General features: G+C 33.3%; 1 protein-coding gene across 1 annotated transcript in view; it reads left to right on the top strand.

Annotated features, from left to right (window-relative positions):
- The window catches only part of LOC107438039 (uncharacterized), a 165,504-nt gene that overhangs the window by 137,328 nt on the left and 5,268 nt on the right, over positions 1 to 22,908 (top strand). The window contains exons 29-35 of the mRNA XM_087162368.1: positions 1,951 to 2,190; positions 4,533 to 4,643; positions 6,395 to 6,505; positions 13,060 to 13,170; positions 16,399 to 16,506; positions 20,629 to 20,736; positions 21,887 to 21,997. Of these exons, the coding sequence (XP_087018494.1) occupies positions 1,951 to 2,190; positions 4,533 to 4,643; positions 6,395 to 6,505; positions 13,060 to 13,170; positions 16,399 to 16,506; positions 20,629 to 20,736; positions 21,887 to 21,997 (900 nt within the window). The remainder of the gene's footprint in view (positions 1 to 1,950; positions 2,191 to 4,532; positions 4,644 to 6,394; positions 6,506 to 13,059; positions 13,171 to 16,398; positions 16,507 to 20,628; positions 20,737 to 21,886; positions 21,998 to 22,908) is intronic.

Consider the following 22,908-nt stretch of genomic DNA (forward strand, 5'->3'; position numbering starts at 1 on the left):
TCCTGATTTCTGGAGGATTCGTGAATTAGCCACTTTTCATGTTAATGAAAGAGCTCAAATTGGGAATTAGGGTTAATGTGGACTCAGTATTTAAGGCAGATTATTTATTAAGATGTATTATTTAGTGAGAAGTCAGTTTTTGAGTAGTTGCATACTTAAAATAAACAAGTAATAATAAAAATAATAAACTTATGTCAACGAAGAAAAATTTCATTTTAGTTACGTTTTATTAAATAATTACAATTTTTTCTAACATACAAAACTAAAATTAATTATTTAAATTTAATGAACGAATTAATATTTGAAAAAAGTGTATTAACATGAAGTGTCATACACTACTAGTTAAAAAATTGTATTTGAATTTGAGTGGATGAAATAAAGTATTTTATTAACTATTGAAAATTTGAACAAGGTATAGAAGGAGTGTGAACTAATAATAGGAATTGAATAAAAGGAAATTGTCTCAAAAGTCCATATCTGAAGTTCTACTCTGATGTGAACCTCCATCTAGTATTTACTTAGGGATGATTAAAGACATTTAAATTACACTATTAATGGACATATTATTTTTCGATGCATTTTTTGACACTGAAATTAAAACTTAAGTTGTTTTTTTAGTTAATAACATTTTTTAATAAAAGGCTTTTAATATGCGAAAAGGTACAATTTCTATCTTAGATTCATATATTTGTCTGATATTACTACTTAAACAATTGATGGATTGCACGTATTCTTCTCGCTGACTAAAATTAAAAAAAATAGTGTCGGACGAACTATGAACTTAAAAATTATGAAGTGTTTAGGGACAAAAAGTAAAATTTTTTGACTAACTCATGAAACTCTCGTATTTTTGTAACTATTAACTATATCGACTGAATTTCGGTTTCATTCTAAAAAAATGTTTAAAATCCTTCTAAATCATTTACGGCAAATTTTTCAAAAATGTATGCAGGAGCTACTACAGCATGTCGCAGCTTTTTAAATTACAAGCAGTAGGCAAGCCTTATCTCCGTTAATATAAATGAAATCTTTAAAAATATCTGAAATTCATTAGAATTTATTTTAAGTATCTTTTCTTATTAGTCAAATGCAAATAATAATAATTGTTATTATTATTTCATACAATCTACTACCCAAAATCTCTTATTAGACAAAATATAAACAAAATTACGAGAGAAAAATATATTGCATGAATAAAATTTGCCGGGAATCGACGTCAACTAAATATTAATAAGGGACACTTTCTGAAAGGTTTCTTGGATAAAATTTTTATAACAATAATAATTTTTCCAGAAGGAAAAGTTTTGGATGTAACAATTATGAGCATTAATTTCGCAAGAAAAATGTGTCTTTCCAATTTTCTCGCGAATTGACTTTCTTGAATAAAATCTTTTATCGATCAATTCTCAAGTAAAAAATCTTTCATTAACCAATTTTCAAAACCAAATCTTGCATAAATCAATTCTCAAGTGAAAAATCCTACATAAATCAATTCTCAAGTGAAAAACCTTACATAAATCAACTTTCAAGGGAAAAACCAACTCTCAAATGATTCATATCAGTCTACGTTCTAGTTAAAACTCTTGTGTAAAAAGTTCCGTGTTCACTGTTACAAATTTCTCTGAAAAAATTGTTAAATAACAATTTATTGAATGGTTATTTTACCATATTTAATCAAAGCAGTCCAATAATGAAATACCATAAATAAAATGGTAATCAAACGGCTAAGCTTGAGAACAAACTGTTTATTAACTGCTTTCACCTAATACGGCTAAACAACCAGAATTATAGTATATCGGAGTCCGACTGTCTGTGTGTATGATAAACAGCGTAACCAATGAATACTATATTAACGTACTAGCATGTACTTGATCATTCCCTGGGATCAGTTTGGTAGAATCAGATCTCTGGGGTGCCCACCCTGTAATTTTTACCAGCTTGTATTTACAGTTGCAGTTTATATGAAGACAATATATGTGAATGTTCCAGAGTCTTGGAAGAGGCCGAGATGTGAGTGGATGAAATGCGACAAAGGGTGTGAGAAGGTGAGAGATGAACGGGGTTGTTTCAAATGTGAGTGTCCACCGGTCTGCGACCCACCAGTATGTGGCCCTGGGTGTCAGCTAGAAGAGGTTTACGAAGGACCTTGTCCAGGATGCATGTGCAAGGTATCAGAAGAGGACATTGATGGTAAATACCTTTCAAATTATTAGAAACCTAAAAATTCTAACTTTCCTTTCAAAGTTTAGCTAGTTTTAGATTTGACTTATTGCTATTGATCGGCTGAAAGACAAAAAATGTCCAAAGCTTTCACGTTTCACCTGTTAAAACTATGTCTAATCAATCCTAAATAGTTAAAGTCCAATGTTCCTATATACATATAATGATAATACATTATTAGGGAACAATACATAAATAACTCTTGCTTGACCAGTATAATGTTAACGAGACTTGTACGATATTAAGTTCATAACGTGATGGTTAAACCATTATAATAGTAAAATAACATCTTCCAAGAAAATTTGATGGCTGTTGTTGGTTTAATATTAAAAACCATAATTTGTTAGTAGACTATCAAAATGATCATGCATCATCTCCCGTCTTAGTTTGATGGTTGTTGTTGGTTTAGGAATAAAAACCATAACTTGCTGGTATACCATCATAATGATTAAATAACACCTCTAATCTTATTTTGATAGTTGTGTTTGGTCCAACAATAAAAAACATGGCATGATAATTGAACCATCATATCTTAATGGCTGTTGTTGGTCCAACATTAGTGAACATAACTTTGTTGGTAAACCATCAAAATGGCCATGCAATATCTTCCATTGTATTTTGATTCAAAAATAAAAACATAACTTGCTGGTTGACCATCATAATGGTAAAGAACATCTTCCGTCTTATTTTGATGGGTGTTATTAGTCCAAAAACAACAAATATAGCATGAATTATCATAGTAGTAAAGCAACATGTTCCGTCTTAATTTGATGGTTGTTGGTCCAACAATACTACACATAACATGATAGTTGAACCGTTATATTAGTAAAACAATATCTTCCATCATATTTTAATTTTTGTTGTTGGCCCAACATTAATAAACAAATCTTGTTGGTGGACCATCAAAATAGCCATACAACATCTTCCATCATATTTCGATAATTGTTGCGGATCCAGCAAAAAAAACTTAACTTATTAGTGACCATCATAATGGTAAAACAACCTCTGCCATCAAATTATGATGGTTTAAATTGGCTCATCAAAAATCAAACATTGCCTGATAGTTTACCTTCATAACACAAAAGGAAAATTTTCATTTTGTAATGATGAAAACTTTTTGGACCATCCAAAAATATCAAAACTAGATGGAAATTGTTGTACGATGGCGACCATCAGTACATGTTGAACATGCTGGACAAGAATCTTGCCGAAACCAACATAAACCATCAAAATCCTTTGATGGTACCATCAGGAATTTTGTCTTGGTCCCTTCTCTGACGCATATTTACGGTAATAACCCGTGATGCATTTACCCTGTTTTTTCTTCTCTTTTGGCAAGAGTAAAGAGCTATTATACGGTGTTTCCAACATTGATATTTTTTCAAGGTTGAGAACCATTGTACGGTATTTCCGACATTGATTTTTATTCAAGGTTGATGGAGATTGTCCGAAACTAAGATGCATTATAGATATTGACCTCAAGATTGAATCGACTAGGATTGGTAAACCCCACTTACCCATCGTATATATACAGTTGGACCTCTATTTAATGAAGTCGCCAAATAGTAAGTTCGTTATGTGGAAAATTGGTTAAATAGAAAATCACCTTTTGAAGTACTTAAACAACATAAATCAGATTTCAAATTCATAAGCACTAGACATAATTTTAAAAAAAAATTGATACACCTTTATCTTGTTTACTAGTATCTACTATTTATTTTATAAATCTTAACCATAAAAGAAATCTGCATGGAAAGAAAAACATTATTTAGTGTTATAGTATCAGGCTACATACATTTTCAACTAATAAAGGCTAATAGATAAAATTTTAGTTGCATTCATTATAAAAGTAATTTTAAACATACTACATGCGTTCCACATACAATACCACATGCGTTCTTAAGTTTAATTGCTACTGTTTTTCGTTTGAAATGAAAACAAAAAGGGATTTTACTGCTTTCTCTATAAGTTTAGTAGCTACGACAAACAATTCAAGGTCATTTCCCCAATAAATGCAATACAAGTTTGCAAATGCAAAAAATGCAAAACAAGTTTGAAATATCCTGAAATATTTTGGGAAATAGGAAAAGTGGTTCTCAAAGAGAAGTTCATGAAATAGAAAATTCACATCGCTATTATTTTACGAAGAAATTTCCAAAATGTTCTTGGTTCCTCGAAAAAAGTCGTAAAATAGAAAATATCGCAAAATGGAAGCTCTTACAAATAGAAATCCGACTGTATTACTGTAATGTTAATTTTGATACAATACCTTATTGACTCAACTGTTTTATAATCTATATTTTTAATTGAAGATATAAGAAAAGAAATTCAAATGTGTGATCCTCCAAGATGTCCACCTGGTTGTGAAATAGAGAGAGTTTATGACGGACCATGCCCTGGATGCGACTGTTCTAAAAAAGAAGGTATGACAGAAATATTAATTTACGAACTATTCTATTTTATTTTATTTTATAACCGTCGTTGAACAGCCGACCCAATTTCATGGGTTTACGACTACCAATATTCAACTCCGTAGCCTTGTAATTTTGAACCAATCCAGAAGACAAGGAAACTCCTGGATCAGTACCCCCAGATGTATTGGATCAGTACCCCCAGATGTATTGATTTGTTGTGGGAACATGGAGGACTTTGAGACTCGACAGATTTAACGTGCATCAGTCACCATTTACTACACGGGGAGTCTTCGGCCGGCGAGGATCGAACCCACGACCTCTTATTATGAAAACAGTAGATAGCGGGCAAGACTACATTTTCTTTTCTTGACTTTAAACGATAGATGGCAATCTACGCTCCATAATACGACCCCTATTACAGCGACACTTCGATAACAACGAGCTATACATGAAGTCCCATTTGCTATTCCATAGAAGCAATGTTATTTTAATTTCCATTCAAAGGTCCTGGTTGGTAGGGCACTATGCCCATGTCCAAAAGGTCGTGGGTTCGATCCCCGCCGACCGAAGATTTCCCGTGTAGTAAATTCTGACTGGTGCACGTTGAATCTGAACCAGGTACTGAACCAGGAGTTTCCTAGTTTTTTGGATTGGTTCACAATGACAAGACTACGTAGTTGAACATTAGTAGTGTCATAAACCCAAACTTGGGTCGGATCTTCAACGATGGTTATAAAATAAAAAAATAAAAAGCGACCCTAATTTAGTCATTTCATTTTTTAAAAAAAAGTTAAGTCATTTAAACCATTATTTACATTGAAGTTACCACACAATAACCCCTCGAACTCCCTTTTAACGAAGGGAATTTTACTCCTCAAATTTTTATCCAAAGTCCTAGAGGTTCGTACTTTATGATCGCTTATAATCTGTGAAACTTTCTTTCCGTAATAAATTTATCAATCATGCTTTTTCTTGTTTGAAAATTGTTTTCTCTTTATTAATGAATAGGTCAGTCCCTTTGTTTATTTTCGTTTAGTTTGCACGAACGTGGTCTTCGCAGTTATCTTACAGTGAGTTATTTATCAAAATTGGAATTTCTGAACCTTTCAAGTTTGAAATATTATTTTAAAAGGTAATTTTGCACGTTATTATGTAAAAAAAAGTTACATTATTACCGATTTTTTTTGTTAGTAACCGAATCCATAATAAAATATATTATAGCATTGCTTTGTCAAGTATTAATAAAGTATTTTTTGCAGTGAATTGATATTTATGGTATTATTGTGCTATTACGATATAACTACTTCACACTATAACCTCCTTTTTCTCCCAAAGCCTAAAGGGTCATTATATCAAGAGTTGCGTAATGAATGATTATCATGATTTTCATTATGATAATATCATTCATATTATCATAATGAATGATATTACTTTTAGATGCATCAATTATCATTATAATCAGCAATCTTATTTTACGATACATTAATTATTTACATCGACTGCAATATTCAATATATTCATTAATAACAGGAATGGTAAAGTAACCTAATGACACAAAAATTATTCGTAGGAATGGCAATGATACAATAGTTAGCATAATAATTGGCATTATTTACCGACGCATTAATTAATATCCTTCTTATTTTGTAAGTGAAAAACATAGTGTTCTTTAACAAAAACACTCTTAAAAATTTTTAAAATGTAGCTTACTAAGAAGTAGCTCTAAACCCTTCAAAAATCTGCTATTTGTATACTTTCAGAAATTTATGAAGAAAAAATCCGATGTGACCCCCCAAAATGTCCCCGTGGATGCGTGATCGAAACTGTATTTGACGGACCTTGTCCCGGATGTGACTGCAAAGGAACAAAAGGTGAGTAAGATATTTAAGAGAGTCAAAATTAGTAAGTTAACTGAGCAATGAATTAAAAGAAAAGATGGAAACGATAATACAGTATTCTTTTCTTTTTAACCACTTCCCTGATAATCCCGAATTGACTCGGGTGCGTATATGTGGGGGTGTATTTATCGACATTGTTTAACATCATCTATGAAAAGGTACCCCAACAAGAATCGAGTTAATATGGATTATATACTAGTGAATTGGAATTGTATTTTTGTAGTGGTAGACACACTACAGTACCAGAACTATATCTGTGATAGAATTCGACGGAGGATACCATTAGTTGGCTCATTGCTGTTTTGTGAGAGGCAGGGAGAGCTGTATTAAGATCACCGTACTTTTTAATGCTGATCGTGATAGCTGTATTAAGTTCACGGTCGTGGTTGCTCCTGCGTTGCCTTTAGTAGTCAAATGAATACGTTGTGTGCGATCGAAACGGTACGAGGAGGTGGATAATGTCGCAGTCACAAGTTGCAAGTCAACTGTTCAATGTGGACCATCCATGTAAATAGAACTGTTCAAACAAAAGTCGGCGTTACTGTTGAGATATAAGACATAAGTCAACTGTTTAATATAAACCATCCATCGAAGTAGAACTGTTCTAATAGAAGTGGGCGTTACTGTTGAGATATAACAGATAAGTCAACTGTTTAATGTGAACCATCCATCGAAGTATGGCTGTTCAAATAGAAGTGGGCGTTACTGTTAAGATATAACAGATAAGTCAACTGTTTAATGTGGACCATCCATCAAAGTAGAACTGTTCAAATAGAAGTGGGCGTTACTGTTGAGATATAAGACATAAGTCAACTGTTTAATGTGGACCATCCATCGAAGTAGGGCTGTTCAAATAGAAGTGGGCGTTACTGTTAAGATATAAGACATAAGTCAACTGTTTAATGTGGACCATCCATCGAAGTAGGGCTGTTCAAATAGAAGTGGGCGTTACTGTTAAGATATAACAGATAAGTCAACTGTTTAATGTGGACCATCCATCAAAATAGAACTGTTCAAATAGAAGTGGGCGTTACTGTTGAGATATAAGACATAAGTCAACTGTTTAATGTGGACCATCCATCGAAGTAGGGCTGTTCAAATAGAAGTGGGCGTTACTGTTGAGATATAAGACATAAGTCAACTGTTTAATGTGGACCATCCATCGAAGTAGGGCTGTTCAAATAGAAGTGGGCGTTACTGTTAAGATATAACAGATAAGTCAACTGTTTAATGTGGACCATCCATCAAAGTAGAACTGTTCAAATAGAAGTGGGCGTTACTGTTGAGATATAAGACATAAGTGAACTGTTTAATGTGGACCATCCATCGAAGTAGGGCTGTTCAAATAGAAGTGGGCGTTACTGTTGAGATATAAGACATAAGTCAACTGTTTAATGTGGACCATCCATCGAAGTAGGGCTGTTCAAATAGAAGTGGGCGTTACTGTTGAGATATAAGACATAAGTCAACTGTTTAATGTGGACCATCCATCAAAGTAGAACTGTTCAAATAGAAGTGGGCGTTACTGTTGAGATATAAGACATAAGTCAACTGTTTAATGTGGACCATCCATCGAAGTAGGGCTGTTCAAATAGAAGTGGGCGTTACTGTTGAGATATAAGACATAAGTCAACTGTTTAATGTGGACCATCCATCGAAGTAGGGCTGTTCAAATAGAAGTGGGCGTTACTGTTAAGATATAACAGATAAGTCAACTGTTTAATGTGGACCATCCATCAAAGTAGAACTGTTCAAATAGAAGTGGGCGTTACTGCTGAGATATAAGACATAAGTCAACTGTTTAATGTGGACCATCCATCGAAGTAGGGCTGTTCAAATAGAAGTGGGCGTTACTGTTGAGATATAAGACATAAGTCAACTGTTTAATGTGGACCATCCATCGAAGTAGGGCTGTTCAAATAGAAGTGGGCGTTACTGTTAAGATATAACAGATAAGTCAACTGTTTAATGTGGACCATCCATCAAAGTAGAACTGTTCAAATAGAAGTGGGCGTTACTGTTGAGATATAAGACATAAGTCAACTGTTTAATGTGGACCATCCATCGAAGTAGGGCTGTTCAAATAGAAGTGGGCGTTACTGTTGAGATATAAGACATAAGTCAACTGTTTAATGTGGACCATCCATCGAAGTAGGGCTGTTCAAATAGAAGTGGGCGTTACTGTTAAGATATAACAGATAAGTCAACTGTTTAATGTGGACCATCCATCAAAGTAGAACTGTTCAAATAGAAGTGGGCGTTACTGTTGAGATATAAGACATAAGTCAACTGTTTAATGTGGACCATCCATCGAAGTAGGGCTGTTCAAATAGAAGTGGGCGTTACTGTTGAGATATAAGACATAAGTCAACTGTTTAATGTGGACCATCCATCGAAGTAGGGCTGTTCAAATAGAAGTGGGCGTTACTGTTAAGATATAACAGATAAGTCAACTGTTTAATGTGGACCATCCATCAAAGTAGAACTGTTCAAATAGAAGTGGGCGTTACTGTTGAGATATAAGACATAAGTCAACTGTTTAATGTGGACCATCCATCGAAGTAGGGCTGTTCAAATAGAAGTGGGCGTTACTGTTAAGATATAACAGATAAGTCAACTGTTTAATGTGGACCATCCATCAAAGTAGAACTGTTCAAATAGAAGTGGGCGTTACTGTTGAGATATAAGACATAAGTCAACTGTTTAATGTGGACCATCCATCGAAGTAGGGCTGTTCAAATAGAAGTGGGCGTTACTGTTAAGATATAACAGATAAGTCAACTGTTTAATGTGGACCATCCATCAAAGTAGAACTGTTCAAATAGAAGTGGGCGTTACTGTTGAGATATAAGACATAAGTCAACTGTTTAATGTGGACCATCCATCGAAGTAGGGCTGTTCAAATAGAAGTGGGCGTTACTGTTAAGATATAACAGATAAGTCAACTGTTTAATGTGGACCATCCATCAAAGTAGAACTGTTCAAATAGAAGTGGGCGTTACTGTTGAGATATAAGACATAAGTCAACTGTTTAATGTGGACCATCCATCGAAGTAGGGCTGTTCAAATAGAAGTGGGCGTTACTGTTAAGATATAACAGATAAGTCAACTGTTTAATGTGGACCATCCATCAAAGTAGAACTGTTCAAATAGAAGTGGGCGTTACTGTTGAGATATAAGACATAAGTCAACTGTTTAATGTGGACCATCCATCGAAGTAAGGCTGTTCAAATAGAAGTGGGCGTTACTGTTAAGATATAACAGATAAGTCAACTGTTTAATGTGGACCATCCATCAAAGTAGAACTGTTCAAATAGAAGTGGGCGTTACTGTTGAGATATAAGACATAAGTCAACTGTTTAATGTGGACCATCCATCGAAGTAGGGCTGTTCAAATAGAAGTGGGCGTTACTGTTAAGATATAACAGATAAGTCAACTGTTTAATGTGGACCATCCATCAAAGTAGAACTGTTCAAATAGAAGTGGGCGTTACTGTTGAGATATAAGACATAAGTCAACTGTTTAATGTGAACCATCCATCGAAGTATGGCTGTTCAAATAGAAGTGGGCGTTACTGTTAAGATATAACAGATAAGTCAACTGTTTAATGTGGACCATCCATCAAAGTAGAACTGTTCAAATAGAAGTGGGCGTTACTGTTGAGATATAAGACATAAGTCAACTGTTTAATGTGGACCATCCATCGAAGTAGGGCTGTTCAAATAGAAGTGGGCGTTACTGTTGAGATATAAGACATAAGTCAACTGTTTAATGTGGACCATCCATCGAAGTAGGGCTGTTCAAATAGAAGTGGGCGTTACTGTTGAGATATAAGACATATGTCAACTGTTTAATGTGGACCACCATCGAAGTAGGGCTGTTCAAATAGAAGTGGGCGTTACTGTTGAGATATAAGACATAAGTCAACTGTTTAATGTGAACCATCCATCGAAGTATGGCTGTTCAAATAGAAGTGGGCGTTACTGTTAAGATATAACAGATAAGTCAACTGTTTAATGTGGACCATCCATCAAAGTAGAACTGTTCAAATAGAAGTGGGCGTTACTGTTGAGATATAAGACATAAGTCAACTGTTTAATGTGGACCATCCATCGAAGTAGGGCTGTTCAAATAGAAGTGGGCGTTACTGTTGAGATATAAGACATAAGTCAACTGTTTAATGTGGACCATCCATCGAAGTAGGGCTGTTCAAATAGAAGTGGGCGTTACTGTTGAGATATAAGACATAAGTCAACTGTTTAATGTGGACCATCCATCGAAGTAGGGCTGTTCAAATAGAAGTGGGCGTTACTGTTGAGATATAAGACATATGTCAACTGTTTAATGTGGACCATCCATCGAAGTAGGGCTGTTCAAATAGAAGTGGGCGTTACTGTTAAGGCGTGTTCATTTCGAAGTAAAAGTTTCAGTCAATGTAGGAATATTCCCGTCACGTCCGAAGGTCACCAGTGTGGGGAAAGCTGCTATCGACATCGTTAACCTTCATCTACGAAAGTCATCGATCATTGGGAAAAGTTCAAAACTCACATCCAACAGCAATTTCCTGTTCCATCTAATTTACAGGATCATAAAGTCTGTGTAGCCAACGTATCAAATGCATGGTATTCTCTGGATATAAATGCACTCCAGAAAGGAAGGCTCTTCTATTCCATAAAATAAATGCTCTCGCAAATACTGGCTTTTATTCGGTCAAAACCAGAACCAAAAAATATTTATCAAAGGTCTCTAATTCATTGGACTGCCTCTGACTAAATCACGTGTAAAGAAAAATAACAATTCGTTGCAGAGGTATTATATAAAAACAGGAGAAAGTATTTAAAATAGGTTGGATGGATAAATAAGAATAAATTATTTACTTTCACCAATTTTTTGAAAAAAAAATGCAAAAACTCAAAAAACTTTTTATTTCACTAATAAATACAAGAAACTAAAACAAAACATAATGCACAAGTTTTAAGTAGAAATTTTAATTTTTTTTGCGTAAAAAATATTTAATTTACCATCAGTTTATTATCCCGAGTTATAAAGGGGAAAAGGAAAAAAGTTAAATATTAGTCTTTGTGAGAGAGTTTTTAAAACAAGGGATAACGCAATGTGATACATTCCTAACGCCAGTGTACTGATACACCATTTTTATTATTTTTTTAACCCCCCCCCCCCTATAACTATTGCTTAATTTTCAAGAAAACGGTCATAAAAGTGTCTATTTTTGGGGGGTGGGCTTTTGTATTTGTATTACGTATTTGATTAGTGCTGCAACTAGTTTAAAATAAGCTAACTATCTACAATTACCTTAAAAATATCCTGGTACTGCCATCTGGTGTGCAAAATGAGTAATAAAATGTTTTCCGGGCAAAAGAACTAGTTTTACTTTTATTGGCACGTTACTACTGAAAGCTCCAACCCGTCAAAATCACGGGAACGAGAAATAGAGGGTGAAACCTCACCCCGTCATTTTCAAGGGAGCGAGAAGGAAAGGGTTAATGCAAAGTCAGCAACCATCGTATATACAATAGCAAAAACGCGTGTGCAGTCCCACAAACCAACATCAAAACTCCCAAAACAAAACTTGGCAAATTTTCAATCACAGCAGATTTTTTTTATTTTTGCCTCCAGGCGAGTAAAAACGTGATAATACAAAGCGTACTGTCAAATTCTGCAACGCCCGAGTTTTCTCGGGATAATAAATATTTGCAATATATACATACCCGAATTAACTCGGTATAATCGGGTAAGCGGTTAATATATTTTATGTTAAAAATAATAGTGCGGTTTCGTTCGTTACTTTTTTAGGACATGCATCAAATCAGTAAATCGTTTACCCTGAAAATGCTTCACACAGTAAAATAGTCTAACGTATAACTAGCTCTTTTATTCAATAAGGATATTACCCAATAGCCACCCAACTGAATCTTTATAATCTTACTTTTATTTGCAAAGGTCTTGAAATCATTGGAAAAAAATGGGTGGTACATTGGCTCAATAAACAATATAGATGTCCAAATTTGACTTCTTTGGTTCATAAAATTTTTTTTGAAAGCTATTTATCTAGATCTTTTGCTATAGTTTCTATTACAAAGCACAATTAGACACAAATTTAATAATTTTGCCTGAATTAAACTTTAACTGAATTGTTGTAAGAGATCGCACTTTAGATCAGTGTTCAGATCATCGTTTTAGCTCTACCTTTCAATCAAAATGTATCAGACTAGCTAGTGAGCTGAAGTTGCAACTGGATTGGGCTAGTAGCGCAGGATGACCAAAAAAAGTTTCAATTGTTTTCTGACCACTGAAGTGCAGTTTTAGTGCAAATTCAGAGCACTTTTACAGCTGAATAGCAATTATTGAAATTGTATTACCAATCAAAGTTTTGATAACTTTTTAACATAAACAGAGCCAAAACAAAAATAAAATAAAGATTTTTTTTTCGTATAATTACGGTTTTTTAATGAAGGATAAAAAATAGAAATGATTTCATATTTTAAAATTAATTTTTTTTCCGTAGAAATCGTCGAAATAGTAGAAAAGAGAGTCATCTGTGACGTTCCTAAATGTGACCCTGGCTGCTTCGTCGAAACTGAATTTGATGGTCCTTGTCCAGGATGCTCCTGTATAGGTAAATGAAATATGTGAACTTTGTTCTTTTAAACTTTATTTGTATAAGTTAATTTTGTTAAAATATGTGTCTTGTGTGTTAACTGTGCAAAACATGGAGTTTGTATTGACAGAAGCTACCAATAGCTTAGAGGACAAATAGAAACTTAGAAAGACTGTCAGAAAAAAAAACTTGAAAACTATGAAATACTCATAAAGCGACATGGAAACACAAAAACACTACATGGACACCAATAACTAACATGGACACGGCGCAATAAAAACGTACTTAAAATTAAGCAACGAAAGAACACAAAAAAACTAATATTATAATAATAGAAACTATGACGCAATATAGGAGATTAATAAGGCTGTTACTATACTATGCCAGAAATGTTGCTGATTTCGCGTTACCCAGTGGGCACCTGTGAACCAAAGTCACGGAGGCGAGCAACATTGCCCACGCCACACTGCCACAAACCCATTTATAGGGTGGGCCACATTCACACATCATACACACATACAACAGAGGACAACACAAAGAGAGAGGGAGAAACATCCATGCCCAGAGCGGGATTCGAACCCGCAGCCTATGACTTCGCAGTCAGGCATGCTAACCGCTCGGCCACCTGGCCGGCTAAAAATTAGTATGAAAAGTATGAAGCTGCGTTGGAACACAATAAAAACTATGAAGCGTAAGAATGCATAACAATCAATCACATAATTAAATATTCATGTATTCATATTGTAGTCATATAATTATTGTTTCCTCTGTTTGAATTCTCTAATATTATGTGTCCTTGTTTTCCCTCTACATTGAAAAAGACTAATCTATGAGCATCTCATTTAGTTTATCATTTTAATACTATTTAAAATTTTCTTTTTCTTTAAAAAAATTTAAAAAAATAGTTTTATAAAATGTAGTTTGTTACTTATAAATGCATAATATTTTTTTTTGTAAAAAGCATATAATTAAAATTTAAGTTTAGAAAATGTTCAAATCTCATAACGGTTACTTTTTTTTCCAAACTGTAATTTGTTACATTTTATTACGCTGAGTTATATCATCACATTTTATCTGTGATCAAAATGCTTTTGCAGTAGACAATCTTATCGTAACTGCAGCATATTTGGAGTGGAAAAAATTTGAAAACTCATTTTAACAAAAGAATGTAAAGACTTATATTATGCTGAATTACATCATGAAGTTATATTTGTGATAAAAATATTTTTGCAGTAGACAATCGTATCTTAACTGCAGCATATTTGGAGTCGTAAAAATTTGAAAACTCATTTTAATAAAAGAATGCAAAGATTATGTTTAATAAAACTTTAAAAGAAGTAGATGACCCAAAAGCCGCGGAGCAGTAAATATTTGCTAACTTGGGTCTGTTTGACCGGGGAGAACTAAATTTTGTTTTTCTATGTAAAGTGTGTTTACTTTGCAATTCAGAAAAGCTTTTTAAACACTTTTCTAGAAGATTTCCTGGATTCGAATTAACCTTGAATGGAAATCTGACGAAATTCATTTACAGCGAACAAAAGAGAAAAGGTCAAGATCTCGAGAATGACGGATTTTTGACAAATAGTCAAAGCTTAATTTACTGCTCAAAACAAAACTTTTCGGAAATGTTTTGAAAATTCATATTCAATATCGTTAAAAATATAAAAGGAATTTTAACAAAGTTTTTTTTTTTATTTTAATTTAAAGAAGTCGAGAATTTTGAGACAGTGAAAAAATTTCAAAAAGGTATATAAATACAGTAAAAAAATTACATAATGTTGCGAAAAGTAGTCTCACAGTTATATTCACTAAAATATATACTGATTACAAATGAAATATTGAAGAAACTTAACATTTTTGCTTCGGCCATTTTGAAATACTACTCGTGAGTCCTAGAAAATAAAAATAAAATAAGTTAATAACATCCACAAAAATGTTGTGATAGCCTTATTATGATCACTGGCTGCCCATTGGTCAATGTTTTTTCTTTCTGGATTAACTCCGTTAAACGCCACACCATTTCAAATCATGGGTTGCAAAAACTGCCTCCATTGATGTTTGTCGTCGGATTGATTTTCATATACTGCCTATGTACGTGTTTCAAGACGTCACAAAATACTTTTCCTTCTTCAGCATTTATATTGAAATCCCCACCAAGCCAGTCATTATACGCTAATAATTAAACAATATATAAAAATACTTTAAATTATTAATATGTAAATACATTAAAAATGCCTGCTGGTGAAAATAAAAATAAAAATAGCAGCGGTCACCATAGCAACGCATTCAATGACGACGCATGCGCACTGTTTACTATTACTCTTGAACGCAGTTAAAAAGTGTGTGGACGCCATCAAATCTAAACCAAGACCCATTTTGTCAATGGGTAATAAAAAAATTTCTACATCGTCAAACAAATGCTTGATGCGAGCAATTAATGATAATGTTTTAAATTATCGGCACTTTGTAAAACTACTTTTTGTGGATGCGTGCTCATCGGCATTTGAAAAAACTGCAAGCGAGTCACTCTATGAAAATTAAAATTGCTATATCGAACAAAAGCTTGATGCGTGCGACTCATCATAAAATTTTAAAGAATCTAAGAATTGAAAATAATTTATATCTAGAAACAAAAGTTCCTAACCAGTGTTTTCATAGTTTTGAACTTTAAGTATGTAATGTCATTTTTATTAATGTGTCAATATTTGTGAACCGGGTTCGAATCCCACCGATCGATGATCTATACCAATGCGCACCAACCACAGTGCTGAAGTAAAATATCCTCAAGGTAGTGAGTTAGAGTCCCTTTGCGGACAGTCTAACCGTGGGAAATTCTCGTGGTTTTCCTCTCCATGTAATGCGAAATGAGTGTTAGTTCCATCAAAAAGTTCTCCACGAAGGCAAATATATCCCAGTACTTGATCCAGGAGTTTCCTTGTCTTCTAGATTGGGTTCAAAATGACAGGGCTACGGAGTTGAACGTTAGTGGCAGTAAACCTAAAAAATTGGGTCGACTCTTCAACAACGATCATAAATATCCATTCAGATTAACCAATGCGCAGTCGCCATGTAACATTACGAAGCCGATGAGCAGTGCCTACGCGTATGACTTTTAAACCCACCCCACTACCACATCAATAAAATTATATTATATTCTGCATTCTACTTTATATTTTCAATTAAAGATCAAAATGTATTTGACTTGTTTTTGAGTCTTAATGTTTATTCTGTCTTCCCATTTTGCAGATATTCCAGACATCGTAGAATCAAAAATCTGTGACCCACCAAAATGTCCCCGAAACTGCAGAATTGAAACAGTTTACGACGGACCCTGTCCTGGATGTGACTGCGAAGGTAATTTTTATATTATTTTCATGAACTAAATAATAGTTTGAACATTATAACCCTGATATAAATAATAATAACGACTCATTATTCGAATCTGAAGAATCAACAACCCGATAAAAAATCGCTAGCTTAAAAAATGATCTCCCATGAAAATTGTGAAATTCATCAGAAACGTTTAATATGAATTTTAAATCTTACAAAGATTTTTTCAGATCGGGATAGCCTGGTTGGTAGGACACTGTCCAAGAGATCGTGGGTTCGATCCCCACCTGCCGAGGACTCCCCGTGTAGTAAATGGTCTTAAATCTGTCGGGTTGAAAAGTCCTCCATGCTCTCATAACAAGTCAATACCTCTGGGGGTACTGATCCAGGAGTTTCCTTGGGTTCTGGAATGGGTTCACAATCGCATGGCTACGGAATTGAACATTAAAAGTCGTAAACCCAAAATTGGGTCTGCTGTTCAAGTACGGTATTAAAAATAAATAAATAAATAAAATAGGTTTCTTCAAGTACTACGAACTCCATGATTTTCTGATAATTTCTACAAATAAACGCAATAGAAAAAACACAATATTATAAATTTTACCTTGATTTCTTCAAGTTTTTTATTATCTTTCTAGACCTCAAACCTTAACCAATAGTAAGGTGTCTTACATCCAATACAATTCGCATCAAATGGGTTTTAGCAATTATCTTATAAAAATTATTGCAATTATCATTGAGTTAAAAATCCAATTGAATGGCTTGTTCTTATCCAATATTTCACAATTTTATGCAAGTGAATAAGGCAACTGTATAAGGAGTCATTACGGATTTATTGGGGTGACAACTGAGTTTCTGTTGCTCTTTTTTTTTAAACTAAAAGTGTGGTTTTCTTTGCCAATTCTCTGTCGTCTGACGTGATTTTTCGGGCAGAAGTTGGTTTATTAGATCATGGATATCAAATGAACGAACAGAACGAGGTGCGTCTTTGATATCAGAATCTCAATATTTAAACCAATCAAGAGCGGTTCTTTCAACTATGGAACCCTTTCCATACACAGCACATGTGTTCTGAGCAGCTTTTAACCACTTCCCTTACCAATTATTTTAAAAACAATGCAAAAAATCAACATTTTTATTTTACTAATAAACGTAAAGAAATAAAACAAAACATAATACACAACTTTTAAGTTGAAATTTAATTTGTTTATGAGTAAGAAACATTTAAGTTACCGTCAGTTTACTATTCCGAGTGACCTCTGGAAAATGAAAAAAGTTAAACATTAGTCTTTGTATTTGTTCACATAATCTGAAAACTCGTCTGCATTAATTTTTCTTTTGTGCGCAAACGTCATTTTTTAACTCTTTTTTTTTCTAGGTAAATTCAACAACCATCGTATATATACAATCACACATAACACGTGAACAGTTCCACAATCCAACAGCAAAACTCTCGAGCATAACTCGACAAACTTATTTATATTTTTGCTTCAGGCCCAGTAAAGACGGGATCTAACAAAACTTGCTGGCAAATTCTGCTACAGTCGAGTTTCCTCGGGATAATAAATATTTGCAATCTATGCATACCCGAATTAACTCGGGATAGTAAATATTTGCAATCTATGCATACCCGAATTAACTCGGGATAATAAATATTTGCAATCTATGCATACCCGAGTTAACTCGGGATAATAAATATTTGCAATCTATGCATACCCGAATTAACTCGGGATAATAAATATTTGCAATCTATGCATACCCGAATTAACTCGGGATAATAAAAATTTGCAATCTATACATACCCGAGTTAACTCGGGATAATAAATATTTGCAATCTATGCATACCCGAGGTTAACTCGTGATAATAAATATTTGCAATCTATGCATACCCGAGTTAACTCGTGATAAAATATATTTGCAATCTATGCATACCCGAGTTAACTCGGGATAATAAATATTTGCAATCTATGCATACCCGAGGTTAACTCGTGATAATAAATATTTGCAATCTATGCATACCCGAGTTAACTCGTGATAAAATATATTTGCAATCTATGCATACCCGAGTTAACTCGGGATAATAAATATTTGCAATCTATGCATACCCGATTTAACTCGGGATCACCAGGGACGCGGTTAATGCTCTATAACAGGGATGGCGAACCAATGGCACGCGCGCCATTTATGGCACCCGACGCAATATTTCGGGCACGCCACCGATCACGTTTGTTATTACACAAATGGTATTACACGATGAAGCATATGTAACAAATTTAAATTCACAAAAAGCACACAAAATAATAAACAATTATTAATAAAAAAATTAACAATTAATGCTTAAAAAAACAATTAATAACCATAAAAAATAAGCTAACAATAAATAACTAGCAAAAAAAAATTAACAGTCCTTCTTAAACTAACATCTTACAACCTAATATAAGTTATTTGTCATCTACTCTGCAACAACACAAGTCACACTGATGTTACTTTAAGTTGAATTACGCGTATAACTGAGACAGTGCAAAGTTTTTTTCAATGTAAATAAAGAGTTTTGAGTTGATAGTATTTGGTATTAATATTTTCCCAATAATCACGAAGTCAAAATTATTTGACGGCACGTCTATGACCTCATCAAACAATTTTTTAGACCAAATGGCACGTTGGTGTATAAAGGTTCGCCGCCCCTGCTCTATAACCTTGATCAAAAAAGTAAAAAAAAGGAGATGTTGCACATTTTTACACACTGACATTCCATTATAAGGATCCGATAATTAACATAAATTAACTGACACCAAAGAAGAAAAAGAAGATTGAACAAAATATCGTCTTTCGAATAATCTAAAACACGTCTGATGCATGAAATGGTATGAGAATCGTTAACATTTAAAATAGCGGTAAGAACTTTCCTAAAAACCCAATAGTTTTTTTTTGTGAATATTATTTGATATTTCAATTTAACGATCTTTGAAAATAAAATGCACCAATCGTCCAAAGAATCGTTTGAAATTATTTTTGATACTCCGTATTGGATTCGAGCTTTTAAAAAAAATTTAATGAACTTTTGTTCATTACCACAAAGCTAATTACTATTCCGTCTGACAAACTTAATGAAACAGCATAAAAATGCAGCATTTCAGTGGATTTGAAAAGAATCTTCGTTATTATAAAAAAACAATATGCTGTTTACGAAACACTTTTTGTTTTCAATAGAAATAATTTAGTTTAAAAACTGGCTCATCATAAACGCACTCTTAAACCTAGAAAATAGTCATCAACTAGTTATTGTGAAAAATATTTGGCACTTATTAGGCCTGGGAGCTACGTTTGCCAACAATGCCAGATTCTGAATTACACAGCTCACCGAGAACCGATAATACACATATCTGTATCAAATACGGTAATATCGCGGTCATTAACGATAACAATACAGACCGAATAGGATAATATCGTAATCATAATTGGTAACTTTATAATTATCGATTACAAATTTACCGCGAATATCATCGACAACATAATATTCTGAATGGTATTCATGACGATTAATATTTAATACAATATTAATACGAGTATTGATAAAACTTATTTAATTCAATAATTCATTCGATAAAATATTATAATATATATTGACCAGTGTAAGAACAATATAAATTAGCTAAATTGGAAAATATTGCAATAGGTTATTATATATCGATATTTTTGACACTAAACCAGGATATTAAAATTTCTACTGATAAAGGCGAATTATCAGTACCCCCTTTATCAGGAGGTACTGATAAAGGAGTTTCCTTGTCTTCCGGATGGGTTCAAAATTACAAGGCTACTGAGTTTAACATTAGCAGTCGTAAACCTGAAATTTGGTCGGCTGTTCAACGACGGATATAAAAATAAGAAACATTATCTATGTTTATCTAATATATCGTTTAATTTATCCAATCGTCGAAATTACATTCGATATATCGTCTCATTTAATCAATTTATACAAGAACATAAACAAATGCAAACTGTCGCGTCAAAGCAATAAAGCTGTACCTGATAATTAAGATTTTACATAGAATCATCTTATAGTGAGTCTAGTAATTTGGCTAGAGACTGAATGCTTATAATTTTTAATAGCAGAACTAATTAATTTTGCTCTTTTATCTATAGTAAGAGAATTGAAGAAAGACATTGCGTGCGATCCTCCTAATTGTCCCCCTGGTTGCTCAATTGAAACTGTGTTCGATGGTCCTTGTCCTGGATGTGACTGCATATCAGGTAAAAAAAAAATAGTTTACCTCTTAGAACACCATTTGTTGACGTCAACTATCAATTCTCTTAAGTGACACATTCTACATTCTTACGCAAAGAATCTTTCACAAAGATACTTCAATTACTCATATTTCTTAACCAAGACCCGCCTAAAGTTGTGCAGAGCATAAATTAATTATGCATCAAAATTGTCGGGTACACGAAACAAAAATATGTCACAGTTACAATAAAATACGTAAACAGATGATAATTCTAAGTTAAGCAAAAAACGTAGATCAGAAAGAACTACATTTCAAAAATTCGATGCGTGCTAAAGAACTGTATTTAATTAATGTCACGTAAATTAACATTCTAACTTAAGTGGAGAAATGTATCTCAACTTTAACACGCCATTTTGCTTAAAAACGATCATAGGTCACAGGTATTGTGATCTTCTTCCTGAAATGCAAGTACCCAATTGCTTATAAAAAGAAATTATAAATGTTTGCACGAGAATACTGTCACTTAGTGGGAACAAAACTGATGCATCCTTTTTCAAGACACTAGCAACTACATTTTAAGACTGTCTCTAAATAACGTATTTTTGGCCTCTGTCTCATTATTTCTTTATTATACATAAATGAATGGTGGAAAAAATATCACTTGATATCAATATCTTATGTTGTCACTTATGGACTTATGACCCTTAAACCACTCCGTTATTGTAATGTACTAAATCAATCAGTATTTTGTAACATTGTATGTTACAAGGGAAGAAAATCTTAAAATCTAAAAGGGAAATGTCGTCACATATCCGTTTTTAACGGGAAATATCTTCAAATATCTGTTTTTTAAGGGAAAATTTCGTCAAATATCTGTTTATAATGAAATATTTTGTCAAATATCTGTTTTCAAGGGATATTTTTATGAAATTCCTTTTCATTGCTCGAATTTTTAGAAGATTTTCTTATAAAGTTCCTTCATTTTCCCTACGGCTACCGAATTTCCCCTAAGCAATGCAGAGTGTTCTTAGATTAATTACTCAGCAATCAAGTTCAGTGTGGCTCTATCGTTATAAAACCACATCTAAGTTTCAATCAATTACAAGAGATTGAACCATTCAAAACCTAATTCTTGGTGTGTACTTTTTTCTTATTCGCTTTTTTTTCTTTAACAGAGGAAGAAGTTAAAAAAGATGAAGTAATCTGCAACCCCCCAAAATGCCCCCCTGGATGTGTTATAGAAACCGTTTTCGATGGTCCATGTCCTGGCTGTGATTGCAAGAGAGGTATAACGTCAATTATATTCATTTTTTTTTCTGCAGACAATGTATAGAAAAGATCATGACAATTTACTCTCACATGATACGTATGTTTCCGGCAAAGTTTGAAATCCGGCATTCTATAGAATGCCTAGGCATTGTATACAATGCCCAAATCTAGCCGGCAATGTATGAAACGATTTGTATTTCACACATTTCCTAGGCACTCTATAGAATGCCAAATGAGAAACCGGCGAAGTATAAAATACATCTCCGATTCGTCAAAATATCATTCAAATATATCAAAATCAAAATATCATTCAAGCCTGCCATGTTGCAACAAATAGGTTAGTTTCTTATTTTTTATATGAAAATTTAGTTTCCCTTAATAAGAAAGGCATAAAATATGCTTTGTACAACTTTTATTTTCTTTACACATTTTGAATGATTTTTTTTAGTGGCACTCTCATTATTTTTTCAGAATATCATTTTTATTTTTGAGAAATACACATCATTTACATAATAACTTCATTAGGACGTTTTTTACATACTTTGCCTAAATAGCATTTGACATTCTATAGAAAGCCTAGGTATTATATACAATGCCTTGGGAAAGTATGTAATACTTCTCATATTTCATACCTTGCCTAAAAACATCCGGCATTATATACAATGCCTAGGCATTCTAAAGAATGCCGGCATTGCATACTTTGCCGGTAACATGTATATTACCAAAATATCGTGTAAAAAGCTAAGATGTGTATTTACTTAAAAATCAGGAAGTTTCGTATTCTAACTACCACATGTTCAATTTTCCTGTTGTTTTTAATCACATTTTGTCTACTTTACGTACAGTGTGTCCAAAATGTATGAAAACGAGAAAACAAATGTCACGAAATATTCATTCAGAAAATTTAATAATACGCTTGGGAAATATA

The sequence above is a fragment of the Parasteatoda tepidariorum genome, chromosome 4 (assembly GCF_982258835.1).
Source record: "Parasteatoda tepidariorum strain Cologne lab strain chromosome 4, Ptep-v5.0, whole genome shotgun sequence".
In the NCBI taxonomy this organism is placed as follows: Eukaryota; Metazoa; Arthropoda; class Arachnida; order Araneae; family Theridiidae; genus Parasteatoda; species Parasteatoda tepidariorum.